This window comes from Pelodiscus sinensis, chromosome 12, assembly GCF_052426305.1.
Source record: "Pelodiscus sinensis isolate ZL-2025 chromosome 12, ASM5242630v1, whole genome shotgun sequence".
NCBI lineage: Eukaryota > Metazoa > Chordata > Testudines > Trionychidae > Pelodiscus > Pelodiscus sinensis.
In genome coordinates, this window is record NC_143063.1 from 13,948,572 (window position 1) to 13,972,477 (window position 23,906).

Consider the following 23,906-nt stretch of genomic DNA (forward strand, 5'->3'; position numbering starts at 1 on the left):
GGCCATGGTGCCTCCAGCCTCAGATCTCATGTCTGCAGCTGTTGCTGCAAGGGGAAAGAAGCTAGGTAAGGTCCCCCCTCATGCCCAGACCCCACCACCCCAATCCCCTCAATTCTTTCCCCCCACCAAGACCCAGCACCCCTAGCTTGCTCCAACACCCTCCCTTGTTCCTGAACCCTCTCTCCTGGCTGTACACCTCACTCTGCTCCTTCATCCATGTTGCTCCTGAACCCTCTCTCTCCTGGCCACACACTATACCCTCCTCTCTTGTTCCTGCTCCCTTCACCTGGCCAGAAACCCGACTCCCAGCCTGCTTCTGCACCCCACCTTCCTCCCAGCTCCTGCATCCCATCCCTATCCTACTTGCTGGCAGCCCTGTCTTGCGCACTGTAACCCTCATTTTTGTCCCTACCCCAGAGCCTATGGAGGTCCATAAAATCCACTAACTCCAGAACCCCAGAAAAATAAATCTGCTCTTTGGGAAGCCCTGAACTTCAGTCTCCCCCTTCCCTTCCCTTCCCATCACCCCGTGAGGCTGGGGCACCAAAGGAATGAGGTGTCTCAGTTGGGGCCACATCAGTGAGTGTTGGGGGTTGTTAGAGAAGTTTTTTTGCTTCTCACTTGTGTGGTCCCCAACTGATTTTTCTGTGACCCCCGACCCAAAAAGGGTTCCTCGCCCCTGCCATAAATAAAACATGGAAACCTGTTGTGTTGGACATAATATTTTACTTTATGTAAAATGAAGTTTGATAAACTAATATGAGAAAGTTAAAATGCTTTATCTGTTTCATAATTTAAATTAAACCGTTTCCACTAGCTGCAGCTTGTTCAGAAAATAAGGTCACCATACCCAGCCTGCCCTTGTCTCCCCTCCTTCCCCCAGCACACAGATCCATGAATAAGTCAAATCTCAGTACGCCACTTCTGAAAGGTTGCTGACCCCTGCACTAAAAAGAAAGATCTGCATCTTAATGTATTTATTAATGAAGCTGCTGTAAGTAGGACTATTATTGCCTTTAAAAGTATCACAGGCACTCAGACTCATACATAGAGTGGAGTAAGTCAAATCTAAGCACCACCTCTGAAAGATTGCTGGTCCTTGCCCTAGCGCGTTGCCTGGGAGCCAGAGATGTGCGAGCCCTTTCAACTGCTTCTATTTAAAGGGCTCGTGCTTGCTGGGTGGCTGTGTTGTCTGGCAGCCACCGGGCAGGCACAAGCCCTTTAAACTGAAGCAATTGAGAGAGCTCTCAGCTCTCAGTCACACTGGCCGGTTGCCTGGGAACTGCCCAGGAGGCTTGAGCCCTTTCAACTGCTTCTATTCAAAGAGCTTGTGCCTCCTGGGCAGTTGCCAGGCAACAGGTTAGCAGAGGGGCCAGGAGCTATCAGTCACGTTATGGGAATTCTAAGCCTCCTCCCCAGACAACTCTGGGAGGAGGCTTGCCCCCAGCACCCTCCCCTCTGCTCCAGGTCCCTTCCATTGGCCAGAAGCCAGGGGGCAGGGACCCCAGGCCAAGCAAAGCTCCTGGCAGGGTGGTTCTCAGCCCCACCCCTTCCACTTGAGGCTCTGCCCCTTCCATTCAAGGCCCACGGCCACTTCCAAAATTTGGAAGTGGCCCCCCTTCCAAAATTATTGCCCACCCCTGCCTTAGCTCTTAATTCCTGCTTTTAAAGATAGGTAATATGTTTTTCCTTCTTCAGTCCTTAGAATCTCATTTTTCATGAGTACTCAAAGAAAACGGATAACAACAAAATCTGATACTTTTTCAAAACAGCTATAGATGTAAAACAAATGCATCACCTGCTTATGGCTTTGTGATAGATAGGAGGCGTGCTGCCCAGCACCCAGTGATTAAGGAGTTAAACTCAGGTAGATAGCAAAGGTGTTGGCAAGGGGCCAGAAGAACCAATAGGGATAACAGTGCTGAAATTTGAATTGGATATAGCTACCTGGTTTGCTCTTTTCTTTGTGTTATTCTAAGTAAGGACTGGAGAGAATAGATGCAGGGACCAGAATTATCATGCCTACCCGAAATATTGGACATGGGAGTAAACCGGACCTGGAAATATGAATCAACTTGGATCATGAGTACAGGGAAAAGTGTATCTAGTCATGATCAGGGTATTTTTTCTTTATTTTGGTTGTTTGGTTTGAACGTCTGTGTGTGAATCTATGCCTTCCCTCCCCCACTCACTATGTAAGAGTTGTTCCCAGAGATTTTCTCTGTGTTTTAATTTGTTTTACTTAGTTGCTCAGTAACACCTAGCAATCAAATATACTTTATTAAGTATCTCTTGTTTTGTTAATAAAATCACTTTTTTAAGGTGATGATTTGATTCTTGTGTCCTGGAAAGTAACAGGGTGTGTGTGTTTGCATGCCTAGACTGAACTGTTAGCCACCAGAGATGGTAGCTTGTTTTTCTCTTTTTTTTTTAAGCTCTTTTGAGGCAAAAGAGGTTAGGGTACCCCGTGAGAGGAATTCAAGTATTCCCCCATGTTTTCTTTTTAGAGTAAATCACTTGGTGGTGGCAGCTCCCCCTCCTCCCCCCCGAGCCAGTGCATCTGTGACGGGGAGTTTTTGTAAGCAGAGCCTATGGGGCAAGGTATTCAAAGTTTCTTGTGGGCCTCCATCTTCTGCACTCGCAGTGTCAGAGACGGAATCAGCCCTGACAAGCTTGGAAAAGAAAAGCCTACAATATAGCAAATCCGACAGTATCAAGTGTGACTTTGAAGACATTTAGACTTCAGCTATCTCTAACTGAAGTGTACAAGCAACAGTGTGAACTAAAACAGCACAAAACCATGCTCAGAAAGGACACTGATAATTACCCAGATGCGCACACAATTTCTGCTGCATCTGTAACTGTAAATACAGATACACAGTGAGAGTAGTTATTACAATAAATATTTGCGTATATTTGCTCCATATACCGTGTTGTATCAAAACCATGCCTGAACCTGGTTATAACAATACTGCATGAATTGCTTCTGTAAGAATGCTATACCAAAATAAGCAGAATATCTACTGATTTGCTATGTATATTTTTGGTAACTTTTGCATTTAATTATCAATGTTTATCCGTGTATCTATCTAGAAACCATTAATAAAAAAATAAAAAAATAAGGAAATGCAACTGGATACCTTGGTCCTTAAAAGTGTGTGAAATTACAATGCCATCTTCTGGAAACTTAGCAATACTGCATCCTGATGCATAGTTCACTGAGGGGAAGGGGGGGAAAACAAAAAACATGAAGTTATAATGCACAGGCTAAAAATGCTCTTATTATTCAGTTAGCTGAGACATCAATAAAGAAATGCATCAATCATGCTTATATGAGCTGTCACGCTCTTACATTCACCATAAAATCACAGTCAATGGGATTTTTTTCAATTAACTATGAAAGCATTTCGAAGCAAAGCTTTCACATATTTAGCTTCATATACTTCACTTAAATGTTTTTCTGTTTTAAAAGCTAAAGATGTTATAACCTTTTTCAAACCCAGAAGAGAAGCTTAATTATTTTTTCCTTTACAAGCCACTGTTACCACTACAAATTAACACTAATTAAAATATTTTAATATCTCATATGAAGGATAATTATTACTTGTATTCCAGCTGCCAACACCAACCATCAGGCATTGTACAAACTGTTCCTGACCTGAACAGCTTACATTCTAAATAGACAGGATAGACCAGACCTGGGCAAAATACAGCTCGCGGGCCAGATCTGGCCCTCCAAGCCACAGGATCTGGCCCACAGAGGCAGTGGGGAGCCCCAGGCAGGCTCCCCCACAGCCCCGCACGCTTGGCAGAAATGTGGCTGCAGGGCTCCATTTCTGTTTTGAAATGGGGAGGGGGGGAATTTTTGGAGCCACCTTGCCCCCAGCACATTCCCATTGCCTGGTTTCTGGCAGAAACCAGCCAATGGATCTGCTTGTTGGAATAACAGGCAGCTAAGACGAATCATGCCCCCTCTCCTGGGCTCAGTTATTCATGAAGCACATGGCCCAGCAAGCAGGCTGGCTGGAATGTTTTAAGCTCTGCAGGCAGGCAGGCTAGTTTGGCAGCTGGCAAGTAAGTCTCTTGGCCACAGCCTGCTTCTGTGATGGTCCTGTATAGGTGGGTGGAATACAGATATGGCTGCGAGGTGGACCTTGATAGAGCTGAGGGATAGACCGGAGTTGTGAAGGTGTAGTAGGTAGGTGAGTATAAGTGGGATTGCCATCTGCATGGGAGTGCAGCATTGAGACGAGCACCAGCTAGTGAACCGTTGCCATTTTTGAGATTTTTTTCCCCCTCATTGCAGGTCTATGACTGTTTGTGAGGATCATTTGAACTTCTGGAGGACACAGGATCTCTGTCATGGTTAACCAGCAAGAAGCCATGCATGTAGGTTAAGATACTCGATGACAGGGTGCTGAATCTTCCCACTCATTCTGTTGCTTGAGCAATGACGGAACAGGAGGGAAGCGATGAGGGAAACTCTGGCCACGTGTGGAAGAGTTGGATACCAAGTCTGTCTGAGCCACCGTGGCGCTAGCAGTTTTACTTTGGCTCTGTCCTGTTTTATTTTGAGTATCACACTCTGGATGAGAGGGATTGGTGGAAATGCGTATGTAGAGGAGCATCCCATCTGATGCTGAACACGTCCCCTGGAGATCCAGGGCCCAATCCCGCTCTGGAACAATACTGAGGGCACAGTGAATTCCTGTGTGTGGCAAAGAGGTCCAATCATCTGCGGAATAGATGGTTGATGGCCATTTTGTTGATCTCCCACTCGTGATTGAGAGAGAAGTTTCTGCTGAGCTTGTCTGCTAACACATTGTCCCTGACTGGACATTGTCCATTGCTCGTCTGGAGTCCACATTCTTGAACAACCTGGTTCTGTAAATGAGCCCCCCAACTTCCTAAAGAGGCATCTGTAGTAATTGTAAAGGTTGGGGGGGTTGCGTTGAAAGATACAATGTCAACTTGTGTCCACTAGGTAAGAGAGAGACTTTTATCCTGTCTGGCATGTTAAGAGACTTGTTCAGTGGGTGAACATGCGGCCTGTACGCTGTCCTAAACCATGTCTGCCACGGTCTCATGCACAGGCATGCATAAGGTACCACAAAGGTGGTGGCTGCCATGTGACCGAGGAGGGTTAGGCACTGCCTGGCAGTTATACAGGGACTGAGCCTTGAATTGCTGCGAAGCCGTGCTGTGGGAGCGAGACTATCACAGTTACACAGTCCAGGTGTGCCCCTATGAGTTCTGGGGACGATTTCAAGACCTTTCAAGAACTTGTAAGCGATGGGGGCATGATTGTGTCTGCTGTCGAGGATGGAGAAGAGTGCGTAGGTATGGGGGAACATGAGGGTTGCTACACACCCGTAGTAGCCATATTGTCTTTTCCTTCTGAAAATTCGGACCTGTACGACGAGTGTAGGCTGGGAAGACAAGGTCAAGTGGACGACTGGTATTGGTGGCCTGGTTGGGGAGAGGGTTGCTGTCTGAACAGAGCCCATGGGTCCCAATAAGGCCAATTTGGTGGCATGAATGGCAGTATTCACTGCTGTTGCCACTGATGGGTCTGTATGGGTTTAGGTGAACAGGTCTTGGCCACTCGAGGTTGGGGCAGATCTTCCTCCTCTGTCACTAAACTGTGCTGACATAGTTGCAGGAGTACCAGAGAGCGAAATTTTTGATCTGTCAGGGGTGCCATCAGTGCTGAAGAGCAGAGTTCCTGGCATCAAAGCTACTGAGAGCTCAGCTGTTGTCGTGAACTGTGGCATGAAGGGAGGTGGAGCTATCAGCCGCACATCGCTGTGAGGGGTCAGTGCCGGTAGCGAATAAGGCACCATGAGAGTGGCTAGCCCTTTTGATCGCTTAGCCGGTACTGGCTGTTTTGCGGGCTGCATATATGCCGCTGACGGTGCTGGCACTGAACGCGGTGCTGACGGCGGCCGCTTTTTTTCTGTTGGCGTTAGCTTGAGGTGCTGGAGTGAAGGCTTGATCAGTGAGCCTTGCTGTGTGGCTCTGAGGAGGTGCGTGTCCTCTGCTTGGTCTCCCGGCTTTTATGGGAACTAGCAGTAGAGCTTTTAACTACCCCTCCTGGTAGCGTGGAGGCGGCAGTATTGGCTTTTTGCTCGACCATTTAGTGGTCGGGGATGTAGACCCCAAGGAATTGTGAGCCCTCTTCCTCGCTGAGGGAGATCTTCCCTGGGTGATGGGGCTTGTAGGAATAGCCCTTTCCCCAACATCCATCCCCTGTGGACTCTGCCTGAGTGGTGTGTTTGAAGTAGAGCTTGCAGGGAGTTTCAGTGCTCTCTCCATTTGTAATATGTGGAGCTGAAGCTGTCGAGCTCTCCTTGTGCGCTTATTCAGTTTCCGGCAGTGCTGACAGCACTCTATATCATGGTCTTCACCCAGGAAGTGGACACACAGAGAGTGTCCGTCTGCTACAGATATGGACAGACCGCAGTTCAAGCACTTTTTAAACCCAGAGGAGCTGGGCATGTCCTGGGTAATGTGCCACAACAAGGGCTGCCGCTATACAAGCGGAAAACACTGCCTGACAGGAAACACTTTTTTTTTTTTAAAGAAAATAAAGAAATAAATGAATATATTGAATAATAGGAAAAGAATAACTGAATGAGAGTAGAAATTTTTGCTAGTGAAGATGAGAGTTGAATGTGTGAAGGCAGCTGCTGAACAGCGACCAGAAATGGCCGCTGTCAGAGAAAAAGTGAAGAGCCAGCTGGGGGGTGGGGGAGAATCTCCGACTGGTGGGTGCAGCGCCGCTAGAGCACCTAAAAGTGGAGTACCCACAGGGACACTCCTCAAAGAAGAATGGGAAATTAAATGTCCACGGTCAACCAAAAAGCCTGTGCCAGTCATAAACTGACGATGGATTTTCTTAGCCCGAGTCCAGTGTCGTTCACAAGGCCATATGTCATAGAAACGATAATCTCAAACAATGAAGCATATCAATCTCTATGGGGAAACATATGTATATAAAGATTATGTGTAGAGTATTCAAAGAGCAAGAGAACAAGATGTGCTAAAGAACACCTAAAAATTACATAACCTGTCAAAAGTGAAATGTTTTGAAGAGTGACTCCACATATGAAATTTTTTTAAAGAGAAAGAACTTCAAAAAACAAATTAAAATAAGTTAAAATAGGACAAACCTGAACCTTGATATCTGTGTATTTAACTAATAAATAATTATAGTTTTTAAAGTAAAAAAAATACATAAAACACTAAGAACCACATCTGCAATGCTAATACAAAGACCACCAAAGAGTCTATTATACAGATATCAATCTAAAATCTTCTAAGAGACATTTTCAAATAATGTCATTGGGATGTTAGAGTTGCAGTACCCTGCCCTGAAAGCTACACATGCCATATATAAAGCCACACACAGCATAAAAAGCCACACATGCCAAATATAACAAACTATTTCCCCAATGCATATATTATTTTTTGAGTAGTCAAGTACTGGATTGCATGACTTACTTTCATGGTTTGCCATGGTGAAATCCCCTTCGTAAAGCCCATCACTAAAAGCCATATTCCAGACAGAAAGTAGATCATTGAGAGCTGGAATATTAGCACCTCCAGTATCTGGCATCCACCACTGCCTAAAAAAATTAGAACATGGCATGGGTTATTAGTATAGAAGATCTAAAATTTTGTTTCATAACATAAGTTCCTCTCCCTGGATGATATTCAGAATGCACCAAAGCTACCAGTACCAAGGACTTAAATATTAATATTTATTTGATAGTGACAATTTTAACACTAAGCGTGACATTATCTAATTGAAATATTAGGCATCTGATTAAAATGTAGCACATGGCCAGAAAGGGTGTTAACCAGCTCATAGGCTGAATGACCCAGAGTCAACCTTTAATGACTTGTTAGGAAAATGTGTAAATGATATTACATTAGGGTAGAACAGAACTTTGAAATGCAAACTTGCATTGTTAGGGCATTGGAATGGTAGGGTGTTTGCTCAGGTCTTGGAATGTGAACAAACAATGCTTGCCTGCTCCTACACATTTGATTAAAGATCAGAAGGGAACAGGGGTATGAAAAGGTTAACCAGTAAGCATCACCTTAACAGGCTCTGGTTAATTGCTGGGGGCTGAAGCAGCTCCCCACCTGCCATGGGCAGAGGACTGCTCCAGCCCTGCAGGACCACAGGTGAGCACCAGAAAGCTTTCATGCTAGCTGCTACCCATTGGGTCATAAGAACGTAAGAATGACCATACTGGGTCAGACCAAAGGTCCATCTAGCCCAGTACCCCGTCTGCCGACAGTGGCCAATGCCAGGTGTCCCAGAGAGAGTGAACCGAACAGGTAATGATCAAGCGATCTCTCTCCTGCCATCCATCTCCACCCTCTAACAAACAGAGGCTGGGGACACCATTCCTTACCCATCCTGGACAACAGCCATTTATGGACTTAACCTCCATGAATTTATCTAGTTCTCTTTTGCACCCAGTTATAGTCATACCCTTCTTAACCTTCTCAGGCAAGGAGTTCCACAGATTGACTATGCGCTGTGTGAACAAAAACTTCCTTTTATTTGTTTTAAACATGCTGCCAATTAGTTTCATTTGGTGGCCCCTAGTTCTTATATTATGGGAAGAAGTACAGTAAAACTCCATCCAACGCTCCGGCACTCCTGGTGGTCTGGCACCATCAGGAACCCGGAAGCAGCTGGACAATTGGAGCTGCTCTGTGCCCGGCTTCCCCGATTCAGCCATGCCTGAAACTGACCAGCAGCTGAATCGGAGAAGCAGGGGGCAGAGCAGCTGGGGTGCTGCTGGGGTGCTGCTGGGTTGGTCCCGTAGTGCTGCCCCTCGGGGCTGCAGGACCAACCTGGCAGCACCCCAGCTGCTCTTGGGGATGCCTGGGGCAGAGCAGCTGGAGTGCTGCCGGGTTGGTCCCGCAGCGCCGAGGGAGGGCGCTATGGGACCAACCCGGCAGCACCCCAGCTGCTCTGCCCCAGGCGTCCCCGATTCAGCCGCTGCTGAAACTGACCAGCAGCGGCTGAATCGAGGACGCCTGGGGCAGAGCCGGACTATCGGAAGGGGGGGCTATGAGGGGTCCAGAGTGGCATCCCCACCCCACCCCACCGCACCGCAGACCCCTCATAGCCCCCCCTTCTGATAGTCTGGCATATCTGATAATCCGGCACCCCCTGGGTCCTAAAGGTGCCGGATTATCGGAAGTTTACTGTAAATAACTTTTCCTTGTTCATTGAGCTTTATGGTTCTATGATTCTAAGTGACCTTAGAAGGCCATCAAGTCCAGCCCCCTGCCTAAGGCAGGACCAATCCCAATTAAATCAACCCAGCCAGGGCTTGGTCAAGCGGAGACTTAAAAATCTCAAGGGATGGAGACTCCACTACTTCCCTAGGTAACCCATTCCAGTGCTTCACCACCCTCTTAGTGAAATAGTTTTTCCTAATATCCAACCTAGACCTCTTCCACTGCAACTTGAGACCATTGTTCCTTGTTCTGCCATCCATCACTACTGTGAACAGACTTTCTCCAGCCTCTTTGGAACCTCCCTTCAGGAAGTTGAAGGCTGCTATCAAATCCCCTCTCACTTTTCTCTTCTGCAGACTAAATAGACCCAACTCCCTCAGCCTCTCCTCATAGGTCATATGCTCCAGCCCCCTAATCATTTTGGTCACCCTCCACTGGACCCTTTCCAATACATCCACATCCTTCCTGTAATTGGGGGCCCAGAACTGGAAACAATACTCTAGATGTGGCCTCACCAGAGCCGAGTAAAGAGGAATAATTACATCTCTGGATCGACTGGCAATGCTCCTCTTAATGCAACCTAATATGGAGTCGAAGTCTGCTTTTCTGAAGTCCAAGGTGTGTATTTTACTACTCTCTTTTCTTCCTTTGGTCAGGATCCTGAAATCTACCATCTCATGATCACTGCTTCCCAGGTTGTCACCCACCTCTACAGCAGAACTATCACCATCCTTATCTGCTGTCCTTGAGAACTCCCTCTCTAAACTCCCTGTTTGCAATCACCTGCTCACTTTCTCCACGCGACTCATGATTTTATAGACCTCTATCATATCCCATCTCCTCTTTTCCAAGCTGAAAAGTCCTAGTCTCTTTAATCTCTCCTCATATGGGACCCGTTCCAAACCTCTAATTATTTTAGTTGCCCTTCCCCTGGAGAGATGCCAGTGCAACACTCTATATATGACTCTACCACTGCTTAATTCCTTCTTGTCAGGTATTTCAACAGTGGGGAAAGACGTGTGGGTATGGAATAGATATGAGCAACACTTCTCAAAGAAAAGGGAGTTACTCACTTTATGCTGTAATGACTATTTTTCGAGATGTGTCCCCCCATGGGTGCTCCACTATTGGTGACGCGTCGCCCATATCCTCATATCAGAGCCTTGCAAACCAGTTTCCCCCATTGGGCAACACATCTCCCAGTGCTCCCCACCCCCACGCGTCTGACAAATGCAGCCCAACTCCTCCTTTTTAGTTCCTCGTCTACACCCGAGTAACTAAGACTCCAAGCAGAGGGAAGAAAAGGTGGGCCATGGAGCATCCACGAGGACACATATCTCAAAGAACAATTGTTACTGCATGAAGTGAGTAACTCTCTTTTCTTCTTCGAGTGATGTCCCCGTGGGTACTCCACTGTTGGTGACTATAGAGCAGTATTAGCCTTGGATGTAGGGAATCGGAATCATTGTTTGGCAGTGGTGGACAAAACTGCAAGGGCCACCGCTGAATCAGGTGCAAGTTGTGGTAGTATCACATAATGTTTGGCAGAAGTGTGGTCTGATGATCACGTGGCAGCTTGATAAATGTCTCATGGGGATACTGTTCAAGAAGGCCATGGAGGCAACTGTAGCACGAGTAGAATGTGCTCATGGTGGGTGTTGTAAGGGCCTATTGGCCAGAGTATAACATCTGACTATGCAGGTCGATATCCACTTTGAGATCCGCTGGGGTGAAATAGGAGCACTTCTCGAGCGTTCAGCAATAGAAATAAAGTCACCGAGATTTACAAAAGGCTCATGTTCTAAGAAGAAGGCCAATGTTTGTCAGATATCCAGAATATGCAGCATCCCATCCCTTGGGGCTTTGGGAAAAAGGTAGGTATTTCACATGGGCTCATGCATGTGAAATACAGGAAGACTTTTGGCAGGAAGGCTAGGTGAGGTCTTAGTGTGACTCTGTCTTTTAGAAAGATAGTGCAGGGGGGCTCCGCCATAAGGGCCCCAAGCTCACCAACTATCCTCACTGAGGTAATGGCTAGTAGAAAGCAGACATTCATAATGAGGAAGAGAAGTGCAACAGTGGCCAAAGGTTCGAAGGAGGGCCTGGTCAAGCAATCCAAAACAAGGTTTAAGTCCTATGAGGGAGGTGGGGTCCTATGAGGAGGATATATATCCTGGAGACCCCTAAGGAACCTTTTCGTGACAGGATAAGCAACATGGAAAGTCCATTCACAGGGGTGAGGAAAGCTGTTATTGCCAAAAGGTGGACTCTTAAAGAAGAAAGTGACAGTCCAAATGTCTTGAGCTGTAGTATGTAGTCCAGAATGATGTTCAGTGGAGACGTGCAAGGGTCTGTCAGTGACCTCTGGCATCATTAAGAGAAACGTGTCCATTTTTGTAGGTAAGTCTTTCATGTGGAAGGTCTCCTGCCATGGAGGAGAACATGGGGCCTCTAATTCCCTGAACCAGATAGGAGCCACACTTGAAGATGAAGAGATGCAGCTGGGAATGCAGCATTGTCCCGCAATTCTGGGAGAGAAGGTTGTGTTGGTGTGGCAATGGAGGTTGAACCAATAGTCTGTGCAGGTATGGAAATCAGGTTTGGCACAATGAAGATGGAGATTTTAGAATGACATGAGCCTCATCTGTGAAGATCTTGTGTAGGACTCTGGGAATAAGTGGTATGGGGGGAAAAGGGGGAGAAGGAGAAGGTGTATTGTAGAGGGACCCTCCATTGGATTAGGAACGCATCCCTGAGGGAGCCTTTGCCGAGCGCTGCTTGGGAGCAGAATTGGAGGGCAAAGAGGTCAATGGGTGGCAGAAGAAAATTGAGTTCATGACTTCCCGATGCAGCTCCCATTCGTGCTCTGCAGAAAAAGTTGCGGCTCAAAGAGTCTGCAGTGGTGTTGCTGGCCCCAGGTAGGTATGATGCTATGAGTATAGCCTGATTGTGGACACACCAATTCCACAAGCAGATGGCCTCTGCACATAGGGAGCGAGCGTGGGTGCTGCCTTGCCGGTTTATGTAAAACATTGTGGAGGTATTGTCCATGAGGATCTGAACAGTGTGACATCTGAACAGACATTTCTTACTGCTCTGAACTCCAGCAGATTGATGTGCAATGATGTCTCATGCAGAGACCATTTGCCTTGAACCATATAGTTATGCAGATGGGCACCCCAATTCAGGAGGGATGTTTCTGTTGTAATTTGCACTGTGGGCTGCGATAATGGAAGGGGACCCCTGCTAGAAGACTGACCACTGATGTCCCCCAGCACAGAGATAGAAGAACGTCTGGTGGTATGGTAACTCCCTTGTGTAGAGAACGGCAGGAGTGTAGACAGATGCTATCCAGAGTTGAAAGCTCGGAAATGCAAATGGGCATGACAGACCACATAAGTAGTTGTAGCCATATGGCCCATCAAACGGCGGCAGGTAAGTATTGTGGTGGAAGGGCTTGTGGATATCATAGTTATGAGATCTTGGGATGAGCTAGACAATGCTTGGCCCTACCATGAGGGCAGGAGACTGGATTTGATCTCTCAAGGTCCCTTCCAGTTTTAATATTCTATGAATTATGAACCATTGTCAAGGTAAGTATGTGCGGCTGAGACTGAGTCAAGGCAGTCGTCAATGAATTCTATGTTTTGAACTGGCTGCAACGTCAATTTTTGTTCATTGATAAGAAGGCCGAGATGACCAAGGAGGGCTTTGGTCTTGTTTATCATGGAGGTGGTTTCCTCGCGTGACCTTCCTTTTATCAAACATTATAGAGGTATGGAAAAATGATCACGTGTTGTTGCTGGAGATATGCAGTGGCTACAGCTAACACTTTTGAAAATACTCGAGGAGCCAATGAGAAGACGAAAGATAGGACACTATAGTGATAGTGATCTGCCCCTACTGTGAAGAGGAGATAATGCCTGTGTGCCGGATGAATGGCAATGTGAAAATAGGCAGCCTGTAGGTCGAGAGCCACGAATCAGTTCTCTTGATCCAATGCTGGAATGATTGTGATTAGCATTGTTCAGTTTGCGGAGGTTGAGGATTGGTCTCCAACCCTGTTTTTTTCTCGGTCAAGAAGTTGGAGTAGAACCTTCTTCCGTAGAATTCCTTGGGTACCCTTTCAATTGCTCCAAACATCACTAGGCTCTTGTGAGAAGGGTCCCTGAAAAGGAACAAGGTAGGGCATAGGGCCCCACTCCTGGGAGCCACCGGACTGCCAACACAGGGCATAAGGGACGACCTGAAGGTAGGGAGGTGAGGTGAGTTCTCGCATGGCTGAGGGGATAGGGCATTTGCCTGGAGAGAGGTGGGTGGCCGGTTCCACACCGCCTCTGCCCACCTTGGGAGCAACCAGACTGCCAAACTGTATAAGGTAGGGAGGTGGGGTGGGTTCCCACGTGGCTTAGGAGATAGTGGGGGTAGAGGTAAAGGGGATAATATATCCCATACAGATTATCTCCATCCATCCACCCAAAGTTATGGACTCCCAGTGTGTTAGGAAGGGACACATACGATGGGTAAAAGACGGCACTGCTGTGTTGGCACTGAATCGTGAGGGAGGTCATACAGACCCTAGAACCTGCTACTTTGAGGTGGTAGAGGGGCGACCTTGGATGAAGCACCTCCTCTGTGTATGCTGTCTTGGTCGGGCATCTTCATATGGTCTCTATGGTGGCCCATATCTATTACGGTTATATGGGGTGTACCACCTACGCCAATAAAGCAGAGTATACATGCATGATTCTTGAATATTTGCTACTATGCAGTACATCTAACTGCAAATAATTTTTGTCAAATGGGAGGTCCTCCACTTCAGTCTGAGGTTCACAGGGAACACACACGAAGCCTGTAACCAGGATGCCTTTCGCTTGACCATCTCTGTGGCCATAGCTGTAACTGCATTATCGGCAATGTCCACTGCCGTCTGTAGGGTGGTGCGGGTGATTGTATGGCCCTCATGCACTACTGCCTTCAGGATAGGTCTCTCTGATTCAAGGAGGTGTTCCTCCAGTTTTTAATAAGTGACAAGGAGCCCTTATAGACTAACGGATGTATTGGAGCATAAGCTTTCGTGGGCAAAGACCCACTTTGTCAGATGCATGTAGTGGAAATTTCCAGAAGCAGGTATAAATATGCAGGCAAGAATCACTAGAGATAACGAGGTTAATTCAGTCAGGGAGGGTGAGGCCCACTTCTAGCAGCTGATCTGGAGGTGTCAACACCAAAAGAGGAGAAACTGCTTTTGTAACTGGCTAGCCATTCAGTCTTTGTTTAATCCTGAGCTGATGGTGTCAAATTTGCAGATGAACTGCAGCTCAGCAGTTTCTCTCTGAAGTCTGGTCCTGAAGGTTTTTTGCTGCAGGATGGCTACCTTTAAATCTGCATGGCCCCAAAATATACCAACATTTTTATGAATGACCTGGAACAATGCTTCCTCAGCTCTCATCCACTCATGCCCCTTCTCTACCTATGCTACATTGATGACATCTTCATCATCTGGACCCATGAGAAGAATTCCACCACGATTTCAACAGCTTCCACCCCACCATCAACCTCAGCCTGGACCAGTCTATACTGCTGAGCTGCAGTTCATCTGCAAATTTGACACCATCATTTTAGGATTAAACAAAGACTGTGAATGGCTAGCCAATTACAAAGGCAGGAAACAAAGCTAGCACCTGTGCTGGAGCACAATGGCAATATGGAAGTAGGCGTCCATCAGAGGGAGGGTGGATCCAGTAAGAGAATGGAGCTCAAGGAGACCAGGAGGAATTTGTGGTTGACCACTAATTTGTTGAGGTCCCAAAAGTCGAAGATAGGCCAAAGCCCCCCTTTCACCTTAGGGACAAGGAAATAACTGGAGTAAAAACTAAGGATGTTAAGTAGCAGTTAATAAGCTAATCAAGTAGTCGACGGAATCAAGTCGACAACTTGATTAGTCAATAAGGGGGTTAGCTCCTGGGGGGCAGTACAAGCCAGGACTAAGCAGTCCCAGCTCACGCCAGATCCAGGACTGCTACAGCTCTGCTTTTTAAATGTAGGAAGAGCTAGGCAGCTCTTCCCACATTCAAAAACCAGAGCCACGGTGGTCTGGGAGATTGCACGAGCTGGGACTGCTCAATCCCAGCTTGCGCCAGGTCCCCTGATGCACATCTGCCTTCCCTGCCCCACTCCACGGCAGAGATGGTGCTGGGTGGAACTGGCTTTTAAGAGCCAGTGTGGGGTGGAGGGAGAGTAGTCGAGTAGTGACTCAACTAGGCACTTACATCTCTAGTAAAAATCCCTGCCCCTGAATTCCTGAGAAACCTCCTCCACCTCTGCCAATTTGAGGAGTGGCTGAACCTCCTGCATGAGGAGCTCCTTGTGAGCAGGGTAGCTGAAGAGGGACAGGAGGGGATGGGGGTGGGGGAGAGAAGGGTGAGGAGAGGAAGGGTTGAGTAGCCCCTCTCCACCGTCTGCAGGTCCCAGCAGTCCAAGTTTATTCTAGACCAGGCACAGTGAAATGGGATCGTCTGTCTCGGAAGGGGTAAGGATCTGGTTGCATCGGCACTCAGTTCTTGGGCGCACCCTCAAAAAGCCTGCTTGGATGCTAAAAGAGGCTTGGGCTAGCCCTGGTTGTTATCTAATCACGGCCCAGATGATTTGCAGCAGGAGTAGCAAGGCCCCTAACAAAAGAAATCAGTGCAGGACATAGGTTGGAAGGGCCTCTGCTGAGGCTATTGCTTGAAAGTCTTTCTTTGGTAGCATGGGTATGCATGCTCAAAGACTTGATTGCATTATGAGAGTCTTTGAGGCTGTGGACACAAGAGTTTGTCTGTTCAAGGAAAAGGCCCACCCTGTCAAAGGGAAGGTCCTGAATAGTTTTCTGAATCCCCAGAGAAAGGCCAGAAGGATGCAGCCATACAATTCACTTCATAGTGATACCAGAGGCATGATGATACCTGTGCAGCCGGGACCCCCAGCATTCAGGGAGGCCTGGACACAGGTCCAGAAGAAAACCTTCCCGTCTTGGACAAGAGCAGCAAACTCATTACAGGATTCATGGGGGAACGGGTCCTGGAATTTCAGGAGGGGACCAGGCATTAAAATTGTACCAGCTCAGAACAACCTGCTGATTAGCAATAAGGAACAGCAGGCCTCCTGTAGAATAGACCTTCTGGCCAAAAAGGTGGATGAGTAAAGAGGTATTTAAATCCCTTAACTGGCACAAAGTACTTGCACTCCATTCCCTTTATTGTAGGAGGGGTGGAGGCAGGTGTTGGCCATATAGTCTTAGCAGAAACCATAATGGTTTTAATTATAGGGAGGGCCACCCTATATGGACTCTCTCTAGTCAGGATGCCAACAATGGGGTCATCCTGCTCAGTCACGTCCTCCACCTAGAGATTTAGGCTCATGGCAATTTTATGAAGCAGGTCCTAGAGGGCCAACAGTTCATGGAAGGGGGGCCTGCAACAGAGGATCCAATGAGGATCGGGTAGCCACTAGGAGCGCCACATCCTGCTCCTCTGCTGGCTGGTCCTGCATGGGCCTCAAAGGGCTAGGAGAAGCCTCAGAGAGCATCCCAGGCTGCATAAGATCAGGAGCTGGGGAATAGCTAATTGTTGCCTCCAGAAACTTGGGTTTGGAAGGGACCAATGGGAGGACCAGCTGGGAAGGAGACCTGGGCTTGTTGGTACGCACACGGAGTCCAAAACTTCCACTGGGGTGGCCACTGTGGGAACGGCTGCTCCTGGTGAAGTGCACCTGCAGTTCGAGACCACTGAGAGTTACCTCTGGGATGACATCGGCATGCTGGAATGAGATGATCAAATGGCAATGATCCTGTAGTGAAGGAAGGAGAGCTCAGTGCTGTGGTGCTGAGACTAGGAGCAACAACTGGAACAGAACTGATGGCAGGAGCGAGATCAGGACCAGTTCTGGGGGCGATATGACAACAATGGGTATCAAGACGATTGAACACACTCCCAAGAGAAGTGCTGGGAATGCTCCAAAGCATGATGTGGGCTAGATGAGGCATAGTCCAAAGAGTAATGCCAGGGCATTGCACGGTGCCATGAAGAGTTCTGGATGAGATGGTTGCATTGAGTGAGGTGGAGCTGGAACAGTGCCAGTGCTGGGAATGACATGGAGTTCCATGATGCTGGTCATTTGGGGACCAGTTGGAGGGTCGAGACCACTGCAAATCAGACTGGAAACAGCTCAGCATGGAGGCTCTTGAGTAGGAGTGGCTCCGAGAGGACCAGCAAGCAGGATGTGGCACGGGCAAGAGGATCAAGCACGGCAAGCATTCCCTGAGAGATCTGGCACAGAGCTAGGGGTCTGTCTTAAGCAGGAGGAGATCTGGTAATCTTCATGAGGCCCAAAGCAGCTTCAAAGGTGTCTGGCATGGAGAGTCCACGGACAATAGGGGTCATAGCTTGGTTTGAGCTCTATGCTTCGGCACCACAGGAATGAGAGTCTTCCAACACTCATGGACGTCGATGGAGTCAGTCTCAGGGTTGGCAGTGGTATTGGAGTGGACATAGCTGCCTTAAAGGACCATGCTGGTGAACGAGAATGGCACTAAGCCAAGGCCTTTAGGGACTTCTTGTAACAGGAGTCATTCTGCGGTGCCAACTGGTGCAGAGGATTGAGCGCCATAGACTGAGGTGCTTGGTGCAGGATCTGGGTGATGAGGGTGCAAGGGCAGCCTCCATAAGGAGATCCTTCTGGTGCAAAGCTTAAAAGCTGCACAGATTTGCACTTATTTGATTGATGAGATTCCCCCGAGGTACCTCAGGAGTCGTGGGGATCACTTTTTGGCATGTGATTCAGGCAATTGCTACACTGCTTAAAACCTTGGGGCTGTGGAATGCCTCAAGTCCCTCATGGGACACAGGAGAGAAGGGAAAGCCTCTTTGTTCCAGCTGCTAAGTATTTAGCTGGCTATCTATTCACTACTATTAAACAAACAAACCATCTACAACTAGCTAGGGATGAATGGCACTTGCAAAGCAAGGGAGCTGAAAGTTCCAACAGTCGCCACTGGTGGCAAGAAGGAACTAAGGAGGGGCTGGGTCAGCAGGGTCATTTATAAGGCATTGCACTAGCACTATTCCAGGGGGCTGCATAGCCAACCTGCCGGGTAGCAGCTAGGGTAAAAACTTTCTGGCAGTCATGCACATGGTGCGTGCACACCTAATTGGAATACATATGAGAAAGAACTTAAAGAACCTAAGTCGCAAGCATTGAGGTCCCAGTCATTGGCTGGAACCACTCTGGATATGGATTTTCACCTAAAACCAAAATTCTAAATTCTAAAATAACCTTTTGCCACTACAAAATCACCTTCTCTGCTATGTAACTGACCCTCAAGAATTGAACTCTTCTTTGTATGTATTCTGATCTGTTTATCGATACGCTTTTTTAAAAATAAGTCTCATTCCAGTTAATAAGAAATGGCTGTTAAGTGTGTGTTTGGAATAGGTCTGAAATATTCATTGACTTGAAAAGTAACATGATCCTTTAGGACTGGTAGAAATGTATTTGGTTAGGGTGTCTGGGAAGTGGCCTGAGACTGGGTACTTCAAGGGAACTGTTTGGATTGGACTTCTGGATTGACCTGTAAGGAAATACAGAAGCTGTTTTGTACTGGTTTGGTGAATATAAATATTAGAATAACCATCAGCTTTGGGGATTGGCCATCCCCTTTCTTGCAGTAAACCCTAACTGATTCACCTCAGCTAGCTCCCTGGAACACACACTAAGGCTGGGATTTTCAAAGAGGTCTGAAGTGAAATGTGCATCCAAATCCCATTGCATTTCTATGGGATATTGGCACCTAACTGCCTGCAGACTCCTTTGAAAACCCCAGACTAAGTTAATTAACATTACAAAGGTGAAATTTTCATTGTGTTCCAGCTTTACAGTGAAACAAAGTATGCTTTACCAGAACAGGACAAAAAATACCTAGAAATGAAATATTTTTACATATGTCTACTTGGTTTGGCAAAAAAGCCAATGTGCCAAATCATTTAAAAGCTAAAAAAGGATGAAGAATTTCTGATGTCTCCGAGAAGAGAAAATAACTTTTGTTAACAGTTGGTTGGATATTTGCTAAAATAAAATTAACCCAAAGATGACTGAGGAGTCTTCTAATTGTTATTTATTTTGAGCTCCCAAATATTCAATTTCTCAGTACAGGCAGTCCCCGGGTTACGTACAAGATAGGGACTGTAGGTTTGTTCTTAAGTTGAATCTGTATGTAAGTTGGAACTGGCCTCAGCCGCTGCTGAAACTGATCAGTTTCAACCGCGCCTGAATCTGGATGCCAGTTCTGACTTACATACAGATTCAACTTAAGAAACCCAGGCGTCCCCAAGTCAGCTGCTGCTGAAACTGATCAGCGGCTGATTCCAGGAAGCCTGGGGCAGAGCAACTCTGCCTCGCGCTTCCTGTAGTCAGCCGCTGATCAGTTTCAGCAGCGGCTGACTTGGGGACGCCTGGGGCAGAGCAGCTGGGGTGCTGCTGGGTTGCTCCAGTAGTGCGGCTCCTCGGCGCTACTGGAGCAACCCAGCAGCACCCCAGCTGCTCTGCCCCAGGCGTCCTGATTCAGCCGCTGCTGAAACTGACCAGCAGCGGCTGAATCAGGACGCCTGGGGCAGAGCAGCTGGGGTGCTGCCGGGTTGGTCCGGAGCGGCGCTGCGGGACCAACCCGGCAGCCCCCAGCTGCTCTACCCCAGGGGTAGGCAAGAAAAGCCTGGTCTGCTGGGGGGGGGGGGGCACTAGCTGCACCCACCCCCCAGCAGACCAGGGAGACGGGACCGCCCAAGTCCTCCACGGCTTTGGTCCGTCTCCCTGGTCTGCTGACCTGGGAGACCCGGAGCAAGGCCGCAGAGCACGCGGGCAGCAGGACAGTCCAGGCGCGCCTGGGCTGTCCCACTGCTGGCATGCTCCGAGGCTTTGCTCCCCATCTCCCTGGTCTGCTGGTCAGACCAGTGAGACGGAGAGCAAAGCCGCGGAGCACGCCCGCAGCGGGACAGCCCAAGCGCGCCCGGGCTGTCCCGCTGCAGGCGTGCTCCAAGGCTTTGCTCCCCGTCTCCCTGGCCTGCACGCCCGCAGCGGGACAGCTTGGAGCATGCCCGCAGCGGGACAGCTCGGGCACGCTTGGGCTGTCCCACTGCGGGCGTGCTCCGCGGCTTTGCTCTCCGTCTTCCTGGTCTGCAGGGAGACGGGGAGCAAAGCCTTGGAGCACGCCCGCAGCGGGACAGCCCAGGCGCGCCCGGGCTGTCCCCCTGCGGGCATGCTCCAAGGCTTTGCTCCTGTCCCCCTGGTCTGCTGGGGGGGGTCCAGCAAAGCCGCTGGACCCCCCCAGCAGACCAGGGACACCCGAGCAAAGCCGCCGCCTGGGCGGCTTTGCTCCCGGGCAAAAGAGCAAAGCCGCCCAGGCGGCGGCTTTGCTCGGGTGTCCCTGGTCTGCTGGGGGGGGGGGGGTCCAGCAGCTTTGCTGGACCCCCCCAGCAGACCAGGGAGACCGGGAGAAGCTTTTCTCGCCCCGGAGGACACGGGTGGCGACCCGCCGCCTGTTAGCTCCGGGGCGAGAAAAGCCCCGTTCGTAAGTGCGGATCCGACATAAGTCGGATCCGCGTAAGTCGGGGACTGCCTGTATTAGTGATGCTAACTAACATATTTCCCCCTTAATAAAATATATAGGAATTATTTCATCTGCTTGAATATTGGGTCACTCAACTAATTGCTACTACTCAATCTCTGTTCTACTTTCCATTCACCTTCCAAAAATGACAGAGAATTCTTTTAGTCATTGTTTTTTCTAGTCTGTCTATATTTGTGACATATGTTGCCTTCCTTGTACATACCGTGGAAAACATTGCAAATACTGAAACATGATTTCATTATTTAAGGAAACTGACACATTATTTTTATGATGACCTACTTATAAAGAACAATTCTGATAAGTTGTGGGAGGCAGGTGTGTGGAAACCACAACCTGGTACCTTGTGTTTTCATCGTAGAACTTGACTTTTCTCATCACTGAAGTGTTGTACCAATCACTGAACACTATTAGCGAGAGTCCATTATCAACATCCCTCCTTAGCTTTGTAATTTCTTCAGGAAAATACTCTTCCTCACTGTCCACCATCAGTAAGGTCCCTACATAAACAAAGTAAACAGATTTCATAATCTCTGAAGGTCTAAACAATGTAATGTTACCTCTATCCACAGAACTCATGTAAAAGGCAGTGTCTGAGCAAGTGTCCCAAAGCTGTCCTAACAATATGCTCTCAACTCACTTGCTCTAAAGCCACTTCTAGAGATATTGTGGTACTTCAATCTCAATGTCCTTTTAGCCCCTAGTTCACATGCGGGCAGTTATTTTTTATGGGAGGCCACTCTAAAACGTCAAGGGCCGCTTTTCTATGGAGGTGGTGTGAGGTCTGGGACACAGTTTGGGTGAAGTAGGGGCTTGTGACCTGGGGCAGGTGACTGAGGTGCAGGGTCCAGAAGGAGGTATGGGGAGGAGAGGATTCTGGCTTGGCGGATGGGTGTAGGAGGGGGTGCAGGGTATGGGAGGAAGTTATGACCTGCAGAGGGGGGTGTAGAGGGTTTGTATGGTGACTTGGGAGCAGGAAGTTGGAGAGTGTGAGGGGCTGGGGTGCCAGAGGCAGGCTCTGGCTGGGAGCGCTTACCTTCCAGTAGCCCAGTGGGACACCAAGGCAGGCTCTTTGCTTGTCGCAGTCCCAGGCTGCTCCAAACAGCTGGCTTCTCCCTCCATGTGTGTCTTTGCTCCATGCAGTGGGGTGGGAGAGGGAGTATGACTTCATGTGCTGCCCATACCCCAAGCCCAATTATTACAGCTCTCATTGGCCAATTGCCAGCCAATAAGAGCTGTAATGATTGGACTGGGAGGCACGGGCAGCACGTGAAGTCTCCCTCTTTCCACCCCACAAGGGGCATGTAGCACCTAGAGGGAGCAAACAGCTGTTTTGAGCAACCTGAGGAAGAAGAAGGCAGAGAGCCTGCCTCAGGGTCTTGCCAAGGTGGACCGTGGTCCAGATCAAAAGGCTTGGTGAGCTGGATCCAGCCTGAGGGCTGTATCTCCCCCCTGCCCTAGTTTCTCAGTGAAGGATGCCAATAATAAGTGTCAATTGTAATGATGGCTTTTAGAATGTGGGAAATGGATTAACACTGACAACTCCTTTAACATGTTACTGAGGAAGATACAGTAAAGAATAATGAATACACTAATTACATTTCAGTCAGGATTTTCCCTTGAAAAGACCTTAAAATCTCTATTAAGCAAAACTGGTGACTTGCCATCATATTGTAAGAATATACAGCCATTAAAATAGAAAGGTTTCAATAATATATATAAAAGAAAATACTAACATGAAAACAACTTAAAAGTGATATTGCAAGGATCAGCATTTGTTTTGAAACTATGCATATGTAGGGGAAGAGGAATTCTAGAACATCTCTAAGGTAAATAAGCACACAATTAAGCCTTCACATGAGACAGATTGGATGTCCTTTAATATGTAAAGCTTTTTACCTTGGTGACAAGTTTAATTTTTGTGCTTGATAATACAAGAACAAAGAAAGAATTCTGGCAAAGGAAACAGTTAAGATTTGAATGGTAATTGCTTTCTTTAATAAGCTTAGAGCTCTCACTTTATGTTTTCATTCTTTTATTATTCTAGCTTATGTGAAGGCATAATAGCCAGATTTTTAAAAAAATATTGAGACTTCTTGCTTTAATTTTGATGAAGAAAATTAAAACACAGTCCGGGTTATGTCTTTAGATATGCCTTTTAGTATAATGTCACAAAACTGTTATAAAAAACAAACAAACCCCACAATAAAAATCAGGCCTCGTCTGATCTGGGAGTTTAGGTCGAACTTAGCCACATTAGGTAGATTTTCTAAATAATGAGTCCACACTACTAATTCTGTTGACTTTATCTGTTAAAATCGATTTCTGTACTCCTGCTTTCATGAGGAATAACTGCTAAATTCGATCTTCCATATTTGCCTTTACAGTAGTGAAGACATATTACGGGGAAAGTTGATGTTCTTGTCCTTTAGGTGGTGTCCCATAGTGCCCCGCAATGACCACTTTGGCTAAGATTTTGAACTCTACTGCTCTCCAGATGAACAGAAAAAGCCCCGGGAAAATTTGAATTTCATTTTCTGTGTGCAAGCAGACCTTACAGCAGATAGCACACCTGAGCAGCACACCTGACCATGAGTTCCCAGGGCCACAAATGAGCACCAGTATGAAGCATGCAGTAGATCCTGGACCTTGTTGCAGTGTGGGGAGAGGAATCTGTTCTTGCAGAACTATGGACCAGGAAAAGAAGCTATCTATAGGGTTATAAACAACTAGTCGACTATCCAATAGTCACTTCCTCCCCCCCTTGCTGCCTCTATCAGAAAGAGGCAGCAGGGGGTAGGGAGCGGAGGGGTTGCTTCAAAGCAGCAGCACCATGGAGTCTGGGGCCAGACCTTGGGCTTCATGCAGTGCTGCCACATTGAAACACTGTGTGCAGCCTGGGGCCAGCTGGGGTGTCCCCAGGCTGCACGCGGCATTTCAAAGCGGCAGCACTGCATGGAGCCTGGGATCAGCTGGGGAC

At 47.8% G+C, this 23,906-nt stretch overlaps 1 protein-coding gene across 1 annotated transcript in view; it reads right to left on the reverse strand.

Moving 5' to 3' along the window:
• Positions 1–23,906, reverse strand: part of MBTPS1 (membrane bound transcription factor peptidase, site 1) — an 88,109-nt gene that overhangs the window by 12,021 nt on the left and 52,182 nt on the right. Inside the window, exons 16-18 of the mRNA XM_075940324.2 lie at positions 21,270–21,426; positions 7,504–7,628; positions 3,141–3,218 (exon numbers count right to left, since the gene is read on the reverse strand). Coding sequence (XP_075796439.1) covers positions 3,141–3,218; positions 7,504–7,628; positions 21,270–21,426 — 360 coding nt within the window. The remainder of the gene's footprint in view (positions 1–3,140; positions 3,219–7,503; positions 7,629–21,269; positions 21,427–23,906) is intronic.